Source organism: Chiloscyllium plagiosum, unplaced genomic scaffold (assembly GCF_037043375.1).
Source record: "Chiloscyllium plagiosum isolate Xiang-an unplaced genomic scaffold, Cpla_swu_hap1 HiC_scaffold_8, whole genome shotgun sequence".
In the NCBI taxonomy this organism is placed as follows: domain Eukaryota; kingdom Metazoa; phylum Chordata; class Chondrichthyes; order Orectolobiformes; family Hemiscylliidae; genus Chiloscyllium; species Chiloscyllium plagiosum.
In genome coordinates, this window is record NW_028270146.1 from 4,802,499 (window position 1) to 4,824,594 (window position 22,096).

At 43.6% G+C, this 22,096-nt stretch overlaps 1 protein-coding gene across 2 annotated transcripts in view; it reads left to right on the forward strand.

The window, feature by feature from the left end:
* Positions 1-22,096, forward strand: part of LOC122553321 (cholesterol 24-hydroxylase-like) — a 105,132-nt gene that overhangs the window by 68,719 nt on the left and 14,317 nt on the right. For both annotated transcript variants that reach the window (XM_087989551.1, XM_087989552.1), the window contains exons 4-8: positions 197-270; positions 1,768-1,854; positions 9,475-9,613; positions 13,574-13,687; positions 14,308-14,464. In XM_087989551.1, coding sequence (XP_087845677.1) covers positions 197-270; positions 1,768-1,854; positions 9,475-9,613; positions 13,574-13,687; positions 14,308-14,464 — 571 coding nt within the window. The remainder of the gene's footprint in view (positions 1-196; positions 271-1,767; positions 1,855-9,474; positions 9,614-13,573; positions 13,688-14,307; positions 14,465-22,096) is intronic.

Below are 22,096 nucleotides of genomic sequence, written 5' to 3' on the forward strand. Positions count from 1 at the left end.
CTCCCTGAAGCCTTATCCTGAAATTCCAACTGCAAGGCCAATGACTAAGGTGTGGCCCTGGGCCAAATGCAGAAACATCAACTGGTAGGAGCTGTGGCCCTCTCAGTGATAACAGTGAAAATTAGAGATGTTATATGCAGAAAATGAATAAATTACCAAAGATTCACAGTTCAGTTATATCATTTTTTTATTGCAGGAATTCTTGATGTCACCAAAATATCCCAAAGACCCTTACACATACGATCTCCTCTTCAACCTTTTTGGTAAAAGGTATGTGGCTCTGAGCTCAAACAAATTAATCAAAGTCAACACATGCCCTTCAAAAAGGTGCTGGTGAACTACTTTCTTGTAGTTCACATAACACTCAAAGATTCTCCTCATCCCTGGGGGTGGCACAGTGGCTCAGTGGTTAGCACTGCTGCCTCACAGCACTAGGGATCCGGGTTTGATTCTAGTCTCGGGCAGCTGTCTGTGTGGAGTTTGCACATTCTCCCCGTGTCTGCGTGGGTTTCCTCTGGGTGCTCCGGTTTCCTCCCACAATCTAAAGATGTGCCCATCAGGTGAATTGGTCATGCTAAATTGTCCGGTGCATTAGGTAGGGGTAAGTATAGGGTTGGGGTGGGTTGATCTTCGGAGGGTCGGTGTGGACTTGTTGGGCCTGTTTTCATACTGTAGGGAATCTAATCTAACCTTATTGTAACAGTGAAATAGTACACACCCCTCACTGTAACACTGATATACCCCACACCCCTCACTGTAACACTGATATACCTCACACCCCTCACTGTGACAGTCTGATATAACACGCACCCCTCACTGTAACACACTGATATACCACACACCCCTCACTGTAGCACTGATATACCCCACATCCCTCACTGTAACACTAATGTATCCCACACCCCTCGCTGTAACACTCTGATATACCCACACACCTCGCTCTAACACTCTGATATAACATATACTGTACCCTCACTGTAATGCTCTGATATATCCCATACCCGTCTTTGTAACACTCTGATGTACCCACACGCCTCACTGTAACACTGATATACCCACACCCCTCACTGTAACAGTCTGATATAACACACTCTTCACTATATCACTCTGATATAAAAAGCACCCCTCACTGTAACACTCTGATATATCCTGCATCCCTCACTGTAACACTGACATACCCTGCAGCATTCACTGTAACACTCTGATATACCCACACCCCTCACTGTAATAGTCTGATATACCCCACATCCTTCACTGTAACAGTCTGATATATCCCATACGCCTCACTGTAACACTCTGACATACCCACACCCCTCACTGTAACAGTCTGATATACCCCATACCCCTTACTGTAACACTCTGACATACCCACACCCTTCACTGTAACAGTCTGATATACCCCACATCCTTCACTGTAACAGTCTGATATATCCCATACGCCTCACTGTAACACTCTAACATACCCACACCCCTCACTGTAACAGTCTGATATACCCCATACCCCTTACTGTAACACTCTGACATACCCACACCCTTCACTGTAACACTCTGACATACCCACACCCCTCACTGTAACAGTCTGATATACCCCACACCCCTCACTGTAACACTTTGATATATCCCACTCCCTTCACTGTAAAAAGATGTAATATACTCCTCACAGTAACACTCTGATATTCTCTGGACTTTATGAAGTTGCAAGAGTTTTAATTCCAGCATTCCTGTACAATGGTTACTATCTCGGTATTGTCATGTTGTTTTTCCCAGGTTTTTAGGACGTGGTTTACTGACTGATACCGATCACAGACACTGGTACATGCAGCGCAGGGTGATGGATCCCTCCTTCAGCCACTCGTAACTATTCACTTCTGGTTTTAAACTCTGTTTTATTCTTTCTGCTTAATGCTGATCAGGCTCAAAATCTCGTAATCTTAATGCTCACTGAACCAGTGATCTCCCTAGTGCAGGACAGATCACTACAACTGGAGGACAATCTCCTGCAGCATTGAATAGTAATATTTTAATGAGATGTAAACCTCCACGTAGATGAGGATTTGAAGGATCCATTGGCCCTACAGTAAACAGATGGGAATGCTTCTGCGCCTTATCAGTGTAGCTGCTGAGGTCCAGTGGGTGGGGAGCTTTAGGAACTAGAAATCCAAAGTCACTAGCTCATCCCAAACAACAGGGCATGTTTAATCTCTTTGTGTAAGGGGTCACATTCAAATTCTTCTTACGCAAGGGGCCAAAGGACAAATTTCTAAAAGATAAGGTTTGGTACAACACTAAACAGAAGTTTAAATATCGATGAATTGTGAAATAAGCATAAACAGCTTAATGAGCAAAAAAATTGAACAAATAACAAAAACTGAGAAATTAATAAAGATGGCCATTAAAAAGTGCCCAAGTAGTAGAACAAACTGACAATTCTTTTATGCCTTTTAGTTTGAGAATCAAAGGTAATAAGAGATAAACCAGACTCCAAGTCAGGAAATCAGAACCAGGCTAGTAGTTGGATTTAACTAGCATTGAACTGACATTCACCTCTGGTGACAAACATTCCAAACTTGCTTAAACAGAACTCGTACATGAAGGGGGAGGTGCAGGAGCAGGTTATCTGTCAGCCTGGGTTTTGCTTTGCTGCAGGCATAGAGGTATACAGCATGGAAACAGACCCTTCGGCCCAACTCGAACCAAACTTGCCTGCATTGGGCCCATATCTCTTCAAGGAGAAAGTGAGGTCTGCAAATGCTGGAGATCAGAGCTGAAAATGTGTTGCTGGAAAAGCGCAGCAGGTCAGGCAGCATCCAGGGAACAGGAGAATCGACGTTTCGGGCATAAGCCTGAAGAAGGGCTTATGCCCGAAACGTCGATTCTCCTGTTCCCTGGATGCTGCCTGACCTGCTGCGCTTTTCCAGCAACACATTTTCAGCCCATATCTCTTCAAACCTTACTTGTCCATGTACCTGTCCAAATGTCTTTTAAATGTTATAATCATACCTGCATCTACTACTTACTCTGGCAGTTCATTCCACATATAAACCTCATTGTCTGAAAAAATTGCCCCTCGGATCCCTTTTAAATCTTTCTCCTCTCACCTTAAAAGTATGCCCCCCAGTCTGGAGCTCCCCCACCCTTTGCTATTCACCATATCTATATCCCTCATGATTTTGTAAACCTCTATATGGTCACCCCTCAACCTCCTATGCTCTGGTGAAAAAAGCCCCAGCCTCTCAATCTCTCCTTATAACTTAAACCCTCTAGTGCCAGCGATCTATGGGTAAACCTTTTCTGAACCCTCTCCAGTTTAATAATATCCTTCCTATAGCAGGGTGACCAGAACGGGACACAGTACTTCAAAAATGGCCCCATACAAACTCAACATGATGTCCCAACTCCTATACTCAATGGTCTGAACAATGAAGGCAAGCGTGCTAAACACCTTCTTAGCCACCCCGTCTAGCTGTGACCTGGCGTCTGGTAGATTTTAGGATTTTGGAGGAGGTGGAAGAGACGAGTGTGTGCGTCTGGCTCTCTTCCAGTCTCAGGATTCACAGTCACTCTGTCATTCACACACTATCGCACTCTCTCTCAAAATCTCACACAGACTCAGGCACTCACACACACACCCTGATACACTCTCTCACTCATTCTATTGCTCACTCTCACACACAAACACACATTCATTCACTCATACACACACACGTACACACACACTCAATCACACACACATGCACACACATTCACACACTCTGTCATCTACACACACTTACACATCGACACAAACCGACACATACAACTGAATAAAGCAAATACATAGAACACGAGCTCTCATACTGTCACATACACACACATACTCTCACTCAGTTTCACTCACACACTCACTCTGTTACTCACTCTTGCACAGACACTGTTGCGTTTTTAATGTCAGCCACAGACTGCACACAAAGGCACTTACAGCAGACACATTGCCCACATGACTGGAGTAAACCAACTTGTCCACAATTGCATTTCTCCACATATCCACTTTCCAGAAAAAGAATTTGCCTACACTTTCATTTGCAGTTACTAGTAATGCCAGTTCCCAATTTACATGGTCACAAGTAAAATTATGATTTATTATCAAATAGTGAATTAATTCTAAAACAAATACAGAAATTGTTGGAAAAGCTCAGCAAGTCTGGCAGCATCTGTGGAGAGGAATCAAAGTTAACATTTCGGGTTGAGTGACCGTTCCTTTGAACACAGAAAGATTCTGAGGAAGAATCACTGCATTCAAAACGTTACCTCTGATTTCTCTCCACAGATTATTGCCAGACCTGCTGAGTTTTTCCCAGCAATTTCTGTGCTTGTTTCTGATTTACAGCATCTGCAGTTCTTTTGGTTTTTACTTAATGAATTAATTGTAGTCAGTTCCACTTTTATCAGTGTCTGAAATGTAATGCACACATCGTCTTTACATTGTGCAGGTCTCCTAAAGATATGTGCTTACATTGCAACCTTCTTGGGTATCTGCTCATTCCCAGCAGAATGGGCAGCACGGTGGCACAGTGGTTAGCACTGCTGCCTCACAGCGCCAGAGACCCAGGTTCAATTCCTGCACATTCTCCCTGTGTTTGCATGGGTTTCCTCCAGATGCTCCAGTTTCCTCCCACATTCCAAAAATGTGCAGGTTAGGGTGAATTGGCCATGCTAAATTGCCCGTAGTGTTAGGTGAAAGGGTAAATGTAGAGGAATGGGTCTGGGTGGGTTGCACTTCAGTGGGTCAGTGTGGACTTGTTGGGCCGACGGACATGTTTCCATACTGTAAGTAATCTAATCTAAAAATGTTCCTTCTCTAGGGATTCTCTTAATGAGTGCTGTTTCCATGGCAACTGTTTTTACTGGTCCATTTCTGTTGCTGGGGAACAGTGGTCCGCTGGGACTGATGGTCATCCTGTACTCTTGCCAAACTTCACTTTGATAGTGTAATTTCGCCTTGATTTTTCCACCCACACCTATTACTGCTTCTGGCTTTAGTCGGTTTTTCACTATTAGAAAGATGATGCAACGTAACTTTAGTCTTTGCACAGATTTTTTTTTCATGTCTTCAGTTGGTGTATTTCTCCACTTAAGACCTGTGTTGTACAGGTCTAGACCTAATCCATTTATTTATGATCTTTTTAGTGAGTCTTACTGTAACCTCCACCAACCATTTGATTGGGGTTAGCATACAGATAATGAATTGTTGTTGAATCCTTTTTAGAAAGCTGGATTTGTCACTTGTGAACTGAGGGCCACTGTTACTCATCACCATGTCAAGAATGGCATAACGACTGCTCTCAGGCATTCACTAATCTCATTGGTAGTCATTGGTGTCAGCTGGTATACTTCCCAGAAGGGAGAATAGTGGTTGACATCGAGAAGATAATCAGTTCTTGCAGGAATGATGAGGATGACGAGGGTCTGTCTAGATATCATGTTTCATGAATGGCTCCTTAATCCATTTAGCTTGGGAGTTGTTACAAGCACTACGCTAGCAGTTGTGACCCTGAATCTCATTATGTTCAGCAAGGAGAGAATATCTTTTGCTTTTTCCTCAGTTCCTAGACTCTATTCCTTCATATCTTGCATTTCAACCCCTCTTTTCTCATTTTCTTAGGGATAATGATTCCACCTCCTTTGTTCAAAAGGCCATCCTATGGTATCACATCCTCTCTTAATGCCTAGTGCAATCTTATAGCAACAAGAATGTGTTTAATGTGTTCAGGTCATCCTTTCCTCAACACTTACAGAGATTCCTCTTGTTTAGTGCACTTGATTTGTGCAAAACCCTTCTGTTTCAGATTCAGTGTCTCTGCTGTGTCATGACTTTCAGATCATGTAGAGCTGTTGGAAGAGTTCATACTCTGTGTGAGCAGCCTCACCTTTCTTCATGGAGCTATTGTCCTTGACAGCATGTCAGCAATGTATAATTCTTCCTTGCTTGTATATCACATCCAGATGATATCTCTACAATTTAAGAAACATTCTTTGGTGCAGATTGAAATGTTTGAAGATGCTTTGCAGAAACTTGTAGTTGGATTCTGTTCTTACTTCATCTCCCCGCTACACATGTTGACTAAAAAACTCACAAGCAAAGACAATAGCCAGACACTGTTTATCAATCTGAACATGATATCATTTAGTTTGCATTAATGCCCCAGTTGCCCTTGCTGTCTTGAGGTTGCTCTGAATTCTGTCTCAGAGGTATTGTACTGCAGGATGACTTCATCATTGACATCATGGTATCTCGGAATTGGTGGTGCTGTTACTAGCTGCTTGATTTTAGGGAAAGCTGTTTCTTGTTCTGTGCCTCAATACAAAAACAGATCCTTAGCAGTGAATTTGTGCAAAATGCAACTAGAATGAAGTTTGAAAACTGCTGGTTCCATCCAGCTTCATTTGCCAATCATTATCCTTCTCATTGAGGGTGGGAGCTACCTTCGTTGAGTGTGTTTCTGGAAAAACACAGCAGGTCAGGCAGCATCCGAGGAGCAGGAAAGTCGATGTTTCAGGCAGGAACCCTTCTTCAGGAAAGGACTGAAGAAGGACTCCGGCCTGAAACGTCCACTCTCCTGCTCCTCGGATGCTGCCTGACCTGCTGTGCTTTTCCAGCACCACACTCTCAACTCTGATCTCCAGCAGCTGCAGACCTCACAGATTCCTCGTGGAAAATACCTTTGCCTTGGCAACTTGTACCAAAATTTCTTCAATACTGGTAGAGAAACTGTTGGAGAAAATTCTGAAGGAAAGAAATAATCTGCATCAGAGAGGCAAGGTTTAATCAGGGATTGTCAGCATAGCTTTGTCAGAAGGAAGCCAAAGAAATCTCACTGAATTTTTCCAGGAGGTGACCAGGTGTGTAGATGAGGGTAGGGCAGTTGATGAAGTTTGACCTTTGATAAGGTCCCAAATGGGAAACTGATAAAGTAGGTAAAAGCTCATGGAATCCAACATAACTTCATAAAGTTGGATTTAAAATTAACTCACTGACAGGAGACAGAGGATGGTGGTAGAAAGCTGTTTGTGTGATTGAAGCCCAGTGTGCAGCGGTATACCACAGATATCAGTACTGGATCCCTTATTATTTGTGATATTCATAAAAGATGGAGATGACAGGGCGGCGCAACATCGAGGGCCGAAGGGCCTGTACTGCGCTGTAATGTTAAAAATAAATGATAATGGGGAGGGGATGATGATAAGTAAGTTTGTGGATTGGTCATGTGAGTGACAGTGAGGAGGAAGGTGTTAGGTTACAGGAGGATACAAACGGATTGGTCAGATGGGAGATCAGTGGCAGATGGGATTTAATCCTGATTGATGTAAGGTGATGCACTTTGGATGAAATAACACGACAAGAGAGCACAATGAATGGCAGGACACTGGGAATCTCAGAGGAACACTGGGATCTTGGGGGGTTTGTTCACAGATCCCTGAAGGTGGCAAGACAAGTTAATAGGGTAGTTAAGAAGGCATAACATACAGTTGACCCTACATGTCATGGCAGATTATAAGACCGGAAGGTCATGTTGGAGCTGTAAAAGTTAGGCCACCGCTGAAGCACTGTGTGCAGTTCTGGTCCCCACATTATAGGAAAGATGGAATTACATTGTGGGGGGCAGAGGAGATTCACCAGGCTGTTGCCTGGGATGGAGCAGTTTAGCGATAAAGAGAGACTGGATACGCTCGGGTTGTTTTCTGTGGAGCAGAAAAGGTTGAGAATGGACCTGATAGCGGTGTGTAAGGTTATGATGGACATGGTGAATTGAAAGTAGCTCTTCCCCTTAGTTGAAGGGCCAGTAACATTTTTGAAGCGAAAGGGATGAGATTTAGAGGGGACTTGAGGAAAAACATTCATTTCATCCGGAGAGCTCTGCCTGGGAGGGTAGTTGATACAGGAAACTTCACAACCTTTAAAAAGTACTTGGACGAGCACTTGAAATGTCATAACCTTCGAGGTTATGTGTGGAAAAGTGAGATTAACATTGAATTAGTGTAGTTTTGACAGACTTGATGGGCTGAAGGGCCAAGATTTCTCTCCCATATTTATACAAAACTACAGAGAACTATTCCGTGATTGAAGGAGCAGCTGTTTTTAGAATCTGTCACTTTCATATTACTCGTGTTTGAACACTGAGACAATGTCTCTGGCTGCAGTCTGACCCAGGGGCTTTCTTGAACAATTAGCTCTGGACTCAACCCAAAACATGTTTCAAGAAATCAGCTCCAAAACACTACTTTCTGAAAGAAATCTGTCCAATTTCTGTTTCAATGAATCAATATTAACTTCTCACACCACTCCCATCAAGAGTTTGTTCCACTCACTCACTGCAGCGATTCAAGAAGCTGCCTTCTCAAGGGGCAATTAGGGTCAGGCAATAAATGCCAGCCTAGCCAGCGATACCCATGTCCCATGAATATATTAAAAAAACAATTTTCTCTCAGCCAATGCAATCTTCTTAAAAAATGTTTTCTTTCACAAGATAAGTATGTTGTTGCCAAGGTCAGTATTTATTTCTCAGAGTTGTCCTTGACTGAGAGAGCTGCTAGGCTAATGAAATCTCAATCACGTGTAGGCCAGATCAGGTGAAGATGGCAGTTTCCTCCCCAAAGGACATGAACCTGGCAGGATTTTCAGCAATAATTTCATAGTCATTGGGCCTAGTTTTCAATTCCAGATTGTATGTAAACTCCACCAGCTGCTTTGGTGGGATTTGAACCCACACACTCAGAGCATTAATCTACCCTTCTGGATCCTAATCTAGTGACATTACCACTACGCCAGTGTCATCCACATCACTCAGTTGCTTAACTGACCATTGCCATTTAGATATTTTCTAATTAACCTATTCAGAGATGTTATTACTTATCTTTGGAGAGTTTAGACTTGAGCTCCAGGCCTCCAGGCTCAGAGGCAAGTACGTTGCCACACTACCACAAGAGTCTCTGCCAGTGCCATTTGTTGAGTTTTGTTCGATATAAATCAGTGATGGAAGGTGATGGCCTAATGGTATTATGGCTGTTAATCCAGAGACCCAGGTCATGTTCTGGGGACCCAGTTGGAATCCTGCCATGACAGATGGTGGAATTTGAATTCAATAAAAGTCTGGAATTTACACTCTGATGATGACCATGAATCCATCGTTGATTGTCAGGAAAAAACCCATCTGAGTCACTCATGTCCTTCAGGGAAGGAAATCTGCCGACCTTACCTGGTCTGGCCTACATCTATCTCCAGACCCACAGCAATGTGATTAACACTTAACTGCCCTCTGGGTAATTAGGGATGAGCAATAAATGCTGCCCGAGCCTGTGAAGCCCTCATCCCATGAATGAATAAAGAAATATCTGATATGTTTGTGTTCATAACGGTCAAAGCACCTTTAAAAATAATCAATCACCTTGAGGCAATCTAGGAGCTTCCATATCTCTGTGTCGCCATTTTCTGTGCAGGTATCTGGTGGGGTTAATGGATGTGTTTAATGAGAAGGCTGAACACCTAATGGAGAAGTTGAGCGAGTTATCTGATGGTGAAACTCCAGTGGGAATGCACAGCAAGCTGAACTGTGTGACACTTGAGGTCATCACGACGGTAAGAACTAGCTTTATCTTCTCATGTCTTTTGCCTCCAATGTTCTCCCCTGTCACCTGACACTGGACAGAAGTGAGGACTGCAGATGCTGGATTTCACCAATTTCCGATTTCCCCTCCCCCCACTTTACCTCAGTTCCAACCTTCCAGCTCAGCGCCGTCACCATGACCTGTCCTACCTGCCAATCTCCCTTCCCACCTATCCACTCCGTCCTCCCCTTTGACGTATCACCTCCATCCCCACCCCCCATTCACCTATTGTACTCTTTGCTACCTTCCCCCACCCTCCTCTCTGACCTATCACCTCCATCCCCACCCCCATTCACCTATTGTACTCTTTGCTACCTTCCCCCACCCTCCTCTCTGACCTATCACCTCCATCCCCACCCCCATTCACCTATTGTACTCTTTGCTACCTTTCCCCACCCTCCTCTCTGATCTATCACCTCCATCCACACTCCCATTCACCTATTGTACTCTTTGCTGCCTTCTCCCCAGCTCCCCTCCCCCCCCAAAACTTATCTCTCCACCCTGGAGGCTCCCTGCCTCCATTCCTGATGAAGAGCTTTTGCCCAAAACGTCGATTTTACTGCTCCTCGGATTTTGCCTGACCTGCTGTGCTTTTCCAACACCACTCTAATCTGACACTGGAGTTCCTGTCAAGCATTCTGGGAATGTTTCTTACCAAACCTCACCTCACTGTTACCCCCCTCTGAGGCTCAAAACTTGTCATGCCCCTTGGTGAGAACTTTGATAGCGGAGATTAGACACCTGTAAATATGAAGGGCAAAGGACATTTGCCAGTACTGCTGGTCCCATGAAAATTCCCACTCCACACCCAGTCGGAGTCTCAACTCCTCCCCACTCCCCCACTTTGGGCAAATGTATATCACTTTACCAAAGGTCTGGGGAGGTGGTGGCACGTTGGTAATGTCACTGGGTTAGTAATGCAGAACCACAGACTGACTGGACATGTTGCAGGAGAGTTTTGTAGAGATGACATCCCAGAAAGCAGAAGCATGGGGTGTGCAGGTTCTAAGAGATAATGAGAAAGAAAAATACATCAACACCTCTTGAGAACCCAGTGCTGAAGTCCATTTCATACCAGCTAAAATTTCCTGTATACATTCTCACCAATTTACTCATCAGATTAACCTAGGATTAAATCCGTGTTTATAATTTAGGGGCAGGAATAGCCTATTTATCCCTTCAAGCTTCCCCATCATTCAATAAATCATGGCACACCCAGATGACATCTCAGCTCCATTTTTCAGCCTTGGCTCTCTTGTCTATCTAACTCAGCCTTGAATAATTTCAAAGACCTGACCACCGCGGGTTTTGAGGAAAGTATTCCACGGATTAATGACCCTCTGAGAGAAAAATAAATCTCTCCATTTCTGTCTTAACAGCAAAGCCTCTTATCCTTAAAATCTGTGCCCTTCTTCTAGCTTCACCTGCATCCACACGGAATCCACCTCCCCATGGTCCTTGGACGTTCCTCATTCTTCTAAATTCCAGCTGTTGAAGACCTAACCTGTTCGGGTTTTCTTTATAAGATCAGCCCCTCATTCTAACAATAAGTTGAATGAACCTTCATTGAATTGCTTTTATCATAATTATATTCTTTTTCAAATTAGAAGACCAAAATTATACACAGTATTAATTCCTGATGCCTATTTTCCCTGAAGCATCAAAGGTTGAAGGGTGAGTTTATAGAATCCCTACAATGTGGAAGCAGGCCGTTCAGCCCATTGAGTCACACCGGCCCTCCAAAGAGCGTTCCACCCAAATCCATCCCCCTATCCTATCCCTGTAGCACTGCATTTCCCATGGCTAACCCACCTAGCCCACACATCTTTGGACTGTGGGAGGAAACCCACGCAAACACATAGAGGTTGATAAAATTATGAGGGGCATGGACAGGATGAATAGCTAAGGTCTTCGCTCCAGGAGTCCTAAACTAGAAGTCATAGGTTTAAGGTGAAAGGGGAAAGATTTAAAAGAGACCTAAGGAGCAACTTTTTCACACAGGGGGTGGTGTGTGTATGGAATGAGCCACCAGGACTGGAGGCTGGTAGAATTACAACATTTATGGGTTTGTGAATAGGAAAGATTTAGAGCAATATGGACCAAATGCTGGCAAATGGTTCTAGATTAATTTAGTTTATCTGGTTGGCACAGAGTGGGACTGAAGAGTTTGTTTCCATGCCGTACAACTCTATGACTCTATGCTGTCTCACCAAGGCCCTGTACAGCTGCAGTAAATTTTCCCTACTCTTACATTCCATTCTCTTGTAATGTATTGACTATTCCTATAGCCACTTCTTATCAGACCCGAGGATGCAAGCCATCTAGTTCTGGATATTTGCCAATCTTTAGATTGTCTGGTTTTTAAGTTCCATTTTCTCATTCATAACTTGATTTTTAAGTATCTTGGGAATATTTTCAAAGTTTTCTATAGGGAAGCCATACAAAATAGCCCTTCAATCCCTCTGCTATCCCTGTGTTTTCCATAATCAGTTCATGAGCTTCACCCTCTACAGGAACATGGTGATTGTTAGTTATTCTTTTCCTATGTAATTACTCGTACAAACTCTTACTATCTGCCTTTTAGATTATGAGTTAATTCTCTCACAGTTGTGGGTATGTTTGCCAAGCTGGGGAGATGATTTGCAGACATTTCGTCCCCTGTCTAGATTAGGAGTTAATTCTCTCATTCTTTATTCCTCTTTTTGAATAAAGGTGGTTACAATGGGTTTTCCCTAATTTACTGGCACTGACCCAGAATGTAACAAACTTCAGATTTTGAATCCTATCTCTTGCTGGTGCATTATGTAAAGGAGAAGATGGGTAAAATAATGGCCCTTACAAAACTCTGCAGCATCTTGAACAATAATTCTCTGAGAAAGTTTCTTACTACGACCCTCCATGTTTGTATTGCAGAATGCAAAATACAGAGACATGTTACACAGGGGAGACTTGAGAATTCCAATGAACTGCCCACTGTTCATTTTGTCCTAAAATGGCAACATGAAACACAAGGAAATGCTTCAAATTGTTGCCTGGATTGATGGTTTCCTTCCACCAAAATAAAATCCCATTAGGATAAATTTCCATCGAAAACGTAAAGAGGGGTAAACTCTTTTTATCAACAAAAGGGATTTGGGGCAGAAAGCTGTTTAGTTGGCACTGCAGATCGCATTGGTTCCTCAAGGACAAACACACATTGAAATCCTTGAAGACACATGTGGGATTGCTTGTCCCCAGAATTGATGGAAATCAGTTTCTCCCCAAAAGTCTCATTGAAAATCAGACTGTCTTTCCCTCAATCTAAAAACAAATCTCATTTGTGTCAGCTTCTATCCTGTCTCCATCCTAGGATCACCTGCATTAACTCAGAACATCTAACAACAATCAATAATCTTCACACTATCCAAGAAGGCTGTATGACTCTATGACAAAACAGCCCATTGATTGGCACCACATCCACAAAACTCCACTCCCTCCACCACCAACACACAGTAGCAGCAGTGTTTACTATCTACAAGATGCACTGTAGACATTCACCAAAGATCCATGGACAAAACCTTCCAAGCCCACAAACACTTCCATCTAGGAGGCCAAGGGCAGCAAACACATGGGTTACCACCCCCTGCACTTTCCCCTCCAAGCCACTCACAATCATTGAATTGGAAATATATTGCCATTCCTTCAGAGCCGCTTGGGTAAAAATCCTGGGAACTCTGTCATTAGCAGCATTGTGGAGCCCCTACACCTCATGGAGCACAGCAGTCCAAGAAGGCAACTCACCACCTTCTCGAGGGCAAGTAAGAATGGGTAATAAATGCCAATCACTGATACCCAACTCCTGTGAATGAATAAAAGACAGCACCCAGACTCCTGTCTCTGTGGAACTCACTCCCATGTGTCCCTTACTTTATAATCTCTGCTCTCCTTAAAGGTCGCCTTTGGGATGCAACTAAACTTATTGGATGGTGCTCAGTCTCCATTTCCACACGCAATTTCAATGATTCTGAAAGGTATTTCCCAATATGTTCAGAATCCATACATGCAGGTAAGTTCTATCAGTTCAGACTAAGTTACGTTATATTTGTGATTGAGTGGCAAAGCAATCCAACACCTTGTAATGGGATCACGTTAGTAAGGACTCATCAACAGTTAGCCTTGGGACAGTAGTTTATCTTTGTGAGAAAAACCATGATGTGGAGGTGTTGGTGTTGGACTGGGGGTGGACAAAGTTAAAAATCACACAATGCCAAGTTATAGTCTGACAGGTTTATTTGGAAAGCTAGTGCTGGACTATAGTGTTGGTGTTGTGTGATTTTTAATTTTGTGAGAAAAGTGAGTGGGATCAATCTCCACTTCATAATCCAGGCTGTTCAAATCCAGAGGTATACTGAGGGAATGCTGCACTGGTGAAGGTGCTCTCTTTCTGGTGAAATGTGAAACCAATCAGAATGGGTTTCCTCCCTGATGTTCTGGCAATCTTTATCCCTTAACTGATGTGAAAAGAGCAGATGATGTAGTCATTAATTCAATTGTTTGTAGCTTTTGTGATGCACAGTTGTTATCTCTGTTTCCCACTTTGCACTGTCCTTGCATCATTAAATCACAGTCCTGCCTCTCGTACTGTGGTGTTCCCAGTCGACCTAATTCCACTCCTCCTGTTCCTAGTACATGCCTCAGCACCGAACGTTTGTGAAGGAGGTGTGGGACTCCTTAGAGCTGCTGCGTAGCACGGGGAAACAGTGCATAGAGGAGAGGAAAAGAGCGGTAAAGAATGGAGAGGACGTGCCGAAAGACATTCTGACATACATTCTCAAGAGTGCAGGTGACACAATTCTCCACCAATTCTCAATGCACTATTGAGGATTGTCCACCTCTTCAAATATTGAGCGTGTAGCGCTGGAAAAGCACAGCCAGTCAGACAGCATCCAAGGAGCAGGGGAATCAGGATGAAGAGCTGATGAATTCCTAATGAAGAGCTTATGTTCGAAATGTTGATTCTCCTGCTCCTCAGATGCTGCCTGACCGGCCGCGCTTTTCTGGCACCACATGCTTGGCTCTGATCTCCAGCATTTGCAGTCCTCACTTTCTCCCATGTCTTCAAATATATTTATTTTGATGGTTTCTCAAGATCAAGTCAATGCATGTCTGTAATGTAGATATCAGGCAGTCCCTGGCCACTGTGACATTAGGCACTCAGAACAGGAGAAGCTTTATGGCATTAGTCAGTGTGCATTAAACATCACCAGCTAAAACACTGAGATATATCTATTAGTTCTAGATCACCTCTGGGGAATTTTGAAGGAATCATCATAATATCATCAGATTTACAGTTGTTATAGAAAGAAGAAACAGTCTAATGTAAAAATACCTTAGCGTTGGAAAGCTAATGCTTGCAAGATGGTAACAGATCTGGCCCAGGTGAAATGTAAACATAGCTTGATCTACAAAATAGCAGAACAGGAGGCACCCAATCTTGTCTCATGACCGTGTTTGGATTTTATAAAGAAGTAACAAAAAGGATTAATGAGGGCAGAGCAGTGGACATGATCAGAATGGCCTTTAGTAAGGCGTTCGACAAGGTTCCTCATGGGAGACTGGTTAGCAAGGTTAGATCTCATGGAATACAAGGAGAACTAGCCATTTGGATGAAGAAATGGTGCAAAGGTAGAAGACAGAGGGTGGTGGTGGAGGGTTGTTTTTCAGACTGGAGGCCTGTGACCAGTGGAGTGCCACAAGGATTGGTGCTGGGTCCACTACTTTTCATCATCTATATAAATGATTTGGATGTGAACATAACAGGTATAGTTAGTAAGTTGCCAATGACACCAAAATTGGAGGTGTAGTGGACAGCAAAGAAGGTTACCTCAGATTACAACAGGATCTTGATCAGATGGGCCAGTGGGCCGAGGAGTGGCAGATAGAGCTTCAATTAGATAAATGTGAGGCACTACATTTTGGGAAAGCAAATCAGTGCAGGACTTATACACTTAATGGTAAGGTCCTAGGGAGTGTTGCTGAACAAAGAGATCTTGGAGTGCAGGTTCGTAGCTCCTTGAAAGTGGAGTCGCAGGTAGATAGGATAGTGAAGAAGGCATTTGGTATGCTTTCCTTCATTGATCAGTACATTAATTATTTTATTCATTTATGGGATGAGGAAGTCGCTCTGTAGGCAGCATTTATAGCCCATCCCTAATTGCCCAGAGGGCAGTTAGGAGTCAACCACATTGCTGTGGGTCTGGAGTCACATGTAGGCCAAACTAGGTAAGGACAGCAGTTTCCTTCTCTGAAGGACATTAGTGACCCAGATGGGCTTTTCTGACAATCGACAACGGATTCATGCTAATCATTAGACTCTTACTTCCACTGTCTGCCATGGCCTGATTTGAACCCAGGTCCCCAGAACATTACCTGGGTGTCTGGATTAACAGTCCAATGATAATGCCACTAGGCCGTGGCCTCCCCAGTAAAGGAGTTGGGAGGCCATGTTGTGGCTGTACAGGACATTGGTTAGGCCATTTTTGGAATATTGTATGCAATTTTGGTCTCCCTGCTGTAGGAAGGATATTGTAAAACTTGAAAAGATTCAGAAAAGATTTACAAGGATGTTGCCAGGGTTGGAGAGTTTGAGCTATATGGAGAGGCTGAAAAAGCTGGGGCTGTTTTCCCTGGAGTGTCAGAGATTGAGAGGTGACCTTATTGAGAGGAGGGGCATGGATAGGGTGAATAGATAAGGTCTTTTCCCCACTGTAGGGTAGTCCAGAACTAGAGGGCATAGGTTTAAGGTGAGAGGGGAAAGATTTGAAAGGGACCTGAGTGGGCGACATTTTCATACAGAGGATGGCTGTGTGTATGGAATGAGCTGCCAGAGGAAGTGGTGGAGGCTGGTACAATTATACATTTAAAAGATATCTAGATGGGTATATGAATAGGAAGTGTTTAGAGGATTATGGGCCAAATGCTAGCAAATGGGACTAGATTAATTTAGGTTGGCATGGACGAGTTTGACCGAAGGGCTGAAGAAGGGCTTATGCCCGAAATGTCAATTCTCCTGCTCCTTGGATGCCTGACCAGCTGTGCTTTTCCAGCAACATATTTTTCAGCTCTGATCTCCAGCATCCGCAGTCCTCACTTTCTCCGAGTTGGACTGAAGGGTCTGTTTCCATGTTGTACAGCTCTATGACTCTATGACTATGTCCAGTTCTGGTTGCCTAGTTATAAGAAGGATATAATTAAGCTGGAGAGGGTTCAGAAGAGATTTATCGAGATTTGCCAGGTATGGAAGGTTTGGCTCATAAAGAAATGCTGGATAGGCTGGGGGTTTTTTTCACCGGAGAGGGGTGACCTTATATAAGTTTATGAAATCTTGAGGGGTACAGACAGGGTTAGTAGTACGTGTCTTTTCCCTAGGATGGAGGATTTCAAGAACAAGGGGCATATTTTTAAGGTGAGAGGAGAAAGATTTTAAAAAGGACATGAGGGGCAAACATTTGGATCATGTGTGGAGTGAACTTCTTGAGGATGTGGTGGATGTTACCACAGTTACAATGTTTAAAAGACATTGGGATAAGTCCATGAATAGGAAAGGTTTGGAGGGATATATACCCGGCGCAGGCAGGTGGGACTTGTTTAGTTTGGGATTATGTTCGACATGAACTGGTTGGACCAAAGAGTGTGTTTCTGTGCTGGATGACTGATAGATTCAACAGTTAGATCACCCTAACTTAAGACAGAAAAAAAGAGATTTGTAAGGCAATATAAGGTGGATAGCACCAAGCTGAAAATAAACAGAGCAAATCTAAATAAGTAAGTGGAGCAGAAAGAGAACATGAGAATAACTTAGCAACTAACAAAAGGGAATGCAGAAGTCTTTTATAAATACCAATGTAGAAAGATAATAGGGTCTTTCTTGTGAAGGTGGGGGTCTAGCTGAAATACTAAATGATTATTTCAGATATGTCTTCATTGGAGCAGTAATGGAAACAGTCACTATATTGGGATAGGATAACAACAGAGTCAGTAACCTGAGAGATACGTCATTCTCCTTGGCTGGGATGTATCCTCGGTTACTGAAGGAAGTAAAGGTGGAACCTGCCAATGATGTAACTATAAACTTCACAGCCATTGGATTGAAGAGTGGAGGATTATCAGGTCAGCCTTGCCCTCATTGTATCATTGAGCAGACTTGATGGCTGGCCTATTTACATAGAACATAGAACATAGAAGAATACAGCGCAGTACAGGCCCTTTGGCCCTCGATGTTGCGCCGATCCAAGCCCACCTAACCTACACTAGTCCACTATCCTCCATATACCTATCCAATGCCCTTTTAAATGCCCATAAAGAGGGAGAGTCCACCACTGCTACTGGCAGGGCATTCCATGAACTCACGACTCGCTGAGTAAAGAACCTACCCCTAACATCTGTCCTCTCCCTACCACCCCTTAATTTAAAGTTATGCCCCCTCGTAATAGCTGACTCCATACGTGGAAAAAGGTTCTCATGGTCAACCCTATCTAAACCCCTAATCATCTTGTACACTTCTATCAAGTCACCCCTAAACCTTCTTTTCTCCAATGAAAACAGCCCCAAGTGTCTCAGTCTTTCCTCATACGATCTTCCTACCATACCAGGCAACATCCTGGTAAACCTCCTCTGCACCCGTTCCAGTGCCTCCACATCCTTCCTATAGTATGGCAACCAAAACTGCACACAATACTCCAGATGCGGCTGCACCAGAGTCTTATACAACTGCAACATGACCTCAGGACTCCGGAACTCAATTCCTCTACCAATAAAAGCCAGTACGGCATATGCCTTCTTCACTGCACTATTTACCTGGGTGGCAACTTTCAAAGATCTGTGTACATGGACACCAAGATCCCTCTGCTCATCCACACTACCAAGTATCCGACCATTAGCCCAGTACCCCATCTTTTTGTTACTCTTACCGAAGTGAATCACCTCACACTTAGCTACATTGAACTCCATTTGCCACCTTTCTGCCCAGTTCTGCAGCTTATCTGTATCCCGCTGTAACCTGCCACATCCTTCCTCACTGTCAACAACTCCTCCGACTTTCGTATCATCCGCAAACTTGCTCACCCAACCTTCTAGCCCATCCTCCAGGTCATTTATAAAAATGACAAACAGCAATGGTCCCAAAACAGATCCTTGCGGAACACCGCTAGTAACGGCACTCCAAGATGAACCTTTACCGTCAACTACTACCTCTGTCTTCTTCCAGCCAGCCAATTCCTAATCCAAACCTCCAACTAACCCTCAATGCCATACCTCCGTATTTTTTGCAGTAGCCTACCATGGGAACCTTATCAAACGCCTTACTAAAATCCATATACACCACATCTACCGCTTTCCCCTCATCCACCTCCTTAGTCACCTTCTCAAAGAATTTAATAAGGTTTGTGAGGCACGACCTGCCCTTCACAAAACCATGCTGACTATCCTTGATTACATTATTCCTATCCAGATGTTCATAAATCCTATCCCTTACAATTCTCTCTAGGACTTTGCCCAGAAGTGAGACTCACCGGCCTATAGTTACTAGGGTTAGCCCTACTCCCCTTCTTGAACAAGGGAACCACATTTGCTAGCCTCCAGTCTTCTGGCACTACTCCTGTAGACAACGAGGACATAAAAATCAAGGCCAATGGCTCTGCAATCTCCTCCCTTGCTTCCCAGAGAATCCTAGGATAAATGCCATCAGGCCCAGGGGACTTATCTATTTTCACCCTTTCCAGATTTCCAACACCTCTTCCCTACATACCTCAAAGCCATTCATTCTACTTAATTGTGACTCAGTATTCACATCGACAACAATGTCCTGTTCCTGAGTGAATACTGATGAAAAGTATTCATTCAGTGTCTCCCCAATCTCTTCCGCCTCCACACGCAACTTCCCACTACTATCCTTGACTGGACCTATTCCTACCCTAGTCATTCTTTTATTCCTGACATACTTATAGAAAGCCTTAGGATTTTCCCTAATCCTACCAACTAAGGACCTTTCATGTCCCCTCCTTGCTGCTCTTAGCTCTCTCTTCAGGTCCTTCCTGGCTACCTTATAACTCTCAATCGCCCCAATTGAACCTTCACGCCTCATCTTTACATAGGCCGCCCTCTTCCATTTAACAAGGGATTCCAATTCCTTATTAAACCACGGCTCCCTCACACGACCCTTTCCTCCCTGCCTGACAGGTACATACTTATCAAGGACACTCAATAGTTGCTCCTTGAACAAGCTCCACATATCAATTGTGCCCTTCCCTTGAAGCCTACTTTTCCAAGCCACGCATCCTAAGTCATGCCTCACCGCATCATGATTTCCCTGCCCCCAGCTATAACTCTTGCCCTGCAGTGCACACTTATCCCTCTCCATCACTAGAGTAAAAGTCACCGAATTGTGGTCACTGTCCCCAAAGTGCTCACCACCTCCAATTCAAACACCTGGCCTGGTTCGTTACCCAGAACCAAATCCAGTATGGCCTCACCTCTTATTGGCCTATCTACATATTGTGTCAGGAAACCCTCCTGCACACATTGGACAAACACTGACCCATCTAACGAACTCGAGCTATAGCTTTCCCAATCAATATCAGGAAAGTTAAAGTCCCCCATAACAACCACCCTATTATTTTCACTCTTCTCCTGAATCATCCTCGCAATCCTTTTTTCTACATTTCTAGGACTATTGGGAGGCCTGTAAAAAACTCCTAACAGGGTGACCTCACCTTTCCTATTCCTAACCTCAGCCCAAACTACCTCAGATGGCGAGTCTTCATCCATCGTCCTTTCCACAGCTGTAATACTATCTTTGACAAGCAATGCCACACCTCCCCCTCTTTTACCCCCACCTCTGACCCTACTAAAACATTTAAACCCTGGAACCTGCAACAGCCATTCCTGTCCCTGTTCTACCCATGTCTCCGTAATAGCCACAACATCGAAGTCCCAGGTACCAACCCACGCTGCAAGTTCACCTACCTTATTTCGTATACTTCTTGCATTGAAATATACACACTTCAAGCAACTTTCCTGTTTACAGGCACCCTCTTTTGAGATTGATGCCATGTTCCTAACCTCCCTACACTCCAGGTCCTGCACCCTAAAGCTACAGTCTAGGTTCCCATGCCCCTGCAGAGTTTGTTCTTTCTTGGGATGTTGGTGTTGCTGGTTAAACCAGTATTTCTTACCCATTTCTAATTGCCCTGAGAAGGTGGTAGTGAGCTGCTTTCTTGAACTGCTGCATTCCTTGGGGTGTTATGACTCTGTTAGGAACAGAGTTCCAGGATTTTGACCCAGTGAGAATGAAAGAACAGCGATATAGTTAAAATGTCTGTCACAGGGAAAAATGCTAGAAGTTATCATTGAGAACAAGGCCCTTTAGATAAGTTTGAATTAATCTGGGAGTGCCTGAGAAAGAAATGTTTAACTTTTATTGGCATTCTTTGAAGAAGCAACTTGTAGATAAAGGGGGATCCCGTGAATATATTGTATTTCCAGAAAGCATTTGATAAAGTGCCACATGAAAGGCAATTACAGAAAATAAAAGTATTGGAAGTAACACACTGGCATGGATAGAAGATTGGCTTGCTGACAGGAAGCAGAGAGTAGGAATAAATGGATGTTTTTCAGGCTGGTAGGATGTCACAATTGTGTATCACAGGGGTCAGTGCTGGGGCCACAACTCTTTACAAGTTAGAACTTGTGATGAAGAGATCGAAGGTGTGGTAGTTAGGTTTGCTGATGACACAAAGATAGGTAAGCAAGTTAGTTGTGAAGCAGGAATAAGGAGCCTATAAAGGAATATAGCTTGGTTAAGTGAATGGGCAAATATCTGACAAGTGGAGTACAATGTGGAAAAGTGTGACGTGTCCATATTGGCAGAAAGGATGGAAAAAGAAGCATATTATCTAAATGGTGAGAGGTCACAGAGCTCTGAGATGCAGAGAAATCTGAGAAATTCTGTGCATGAATCACTGCAAGTAATCAGGGAAACTAATAGAATGGTCTAGTTTATTGTGAGGGGAATTGACTGCAAGAGTTGGGAGGTTATCCTTCAGTTATGCAGAGCACTGATGAGACTACAGTACTGGTCAGCATACTTACATGGAACATATCAAACATAGGACGATCCAGCGCAGTACAGGTCCTTCGGCCCTCGATGTTGCGTCGACCTGTGATATCAACGAGGGATGTTAATGCATTGTTTGAAAGATGCTGTCGAACGAGTCTTGGTGAATTGTGACAGTGTACCTTGTAGCTAGCTCCTCTCACCATGTTTCAGTGGTGGAAGTAGTGAATATTTAATAACAGACCGTATGTGTGCTTCATCTGGTGTTTATGTTATCTATACAGAATTTAAGAAAGTTTTTGACATAGTGACATATTAAAAAGCTGGTAAACAAAGTTTGGGCCTATGCGCTGATGTTGTGGA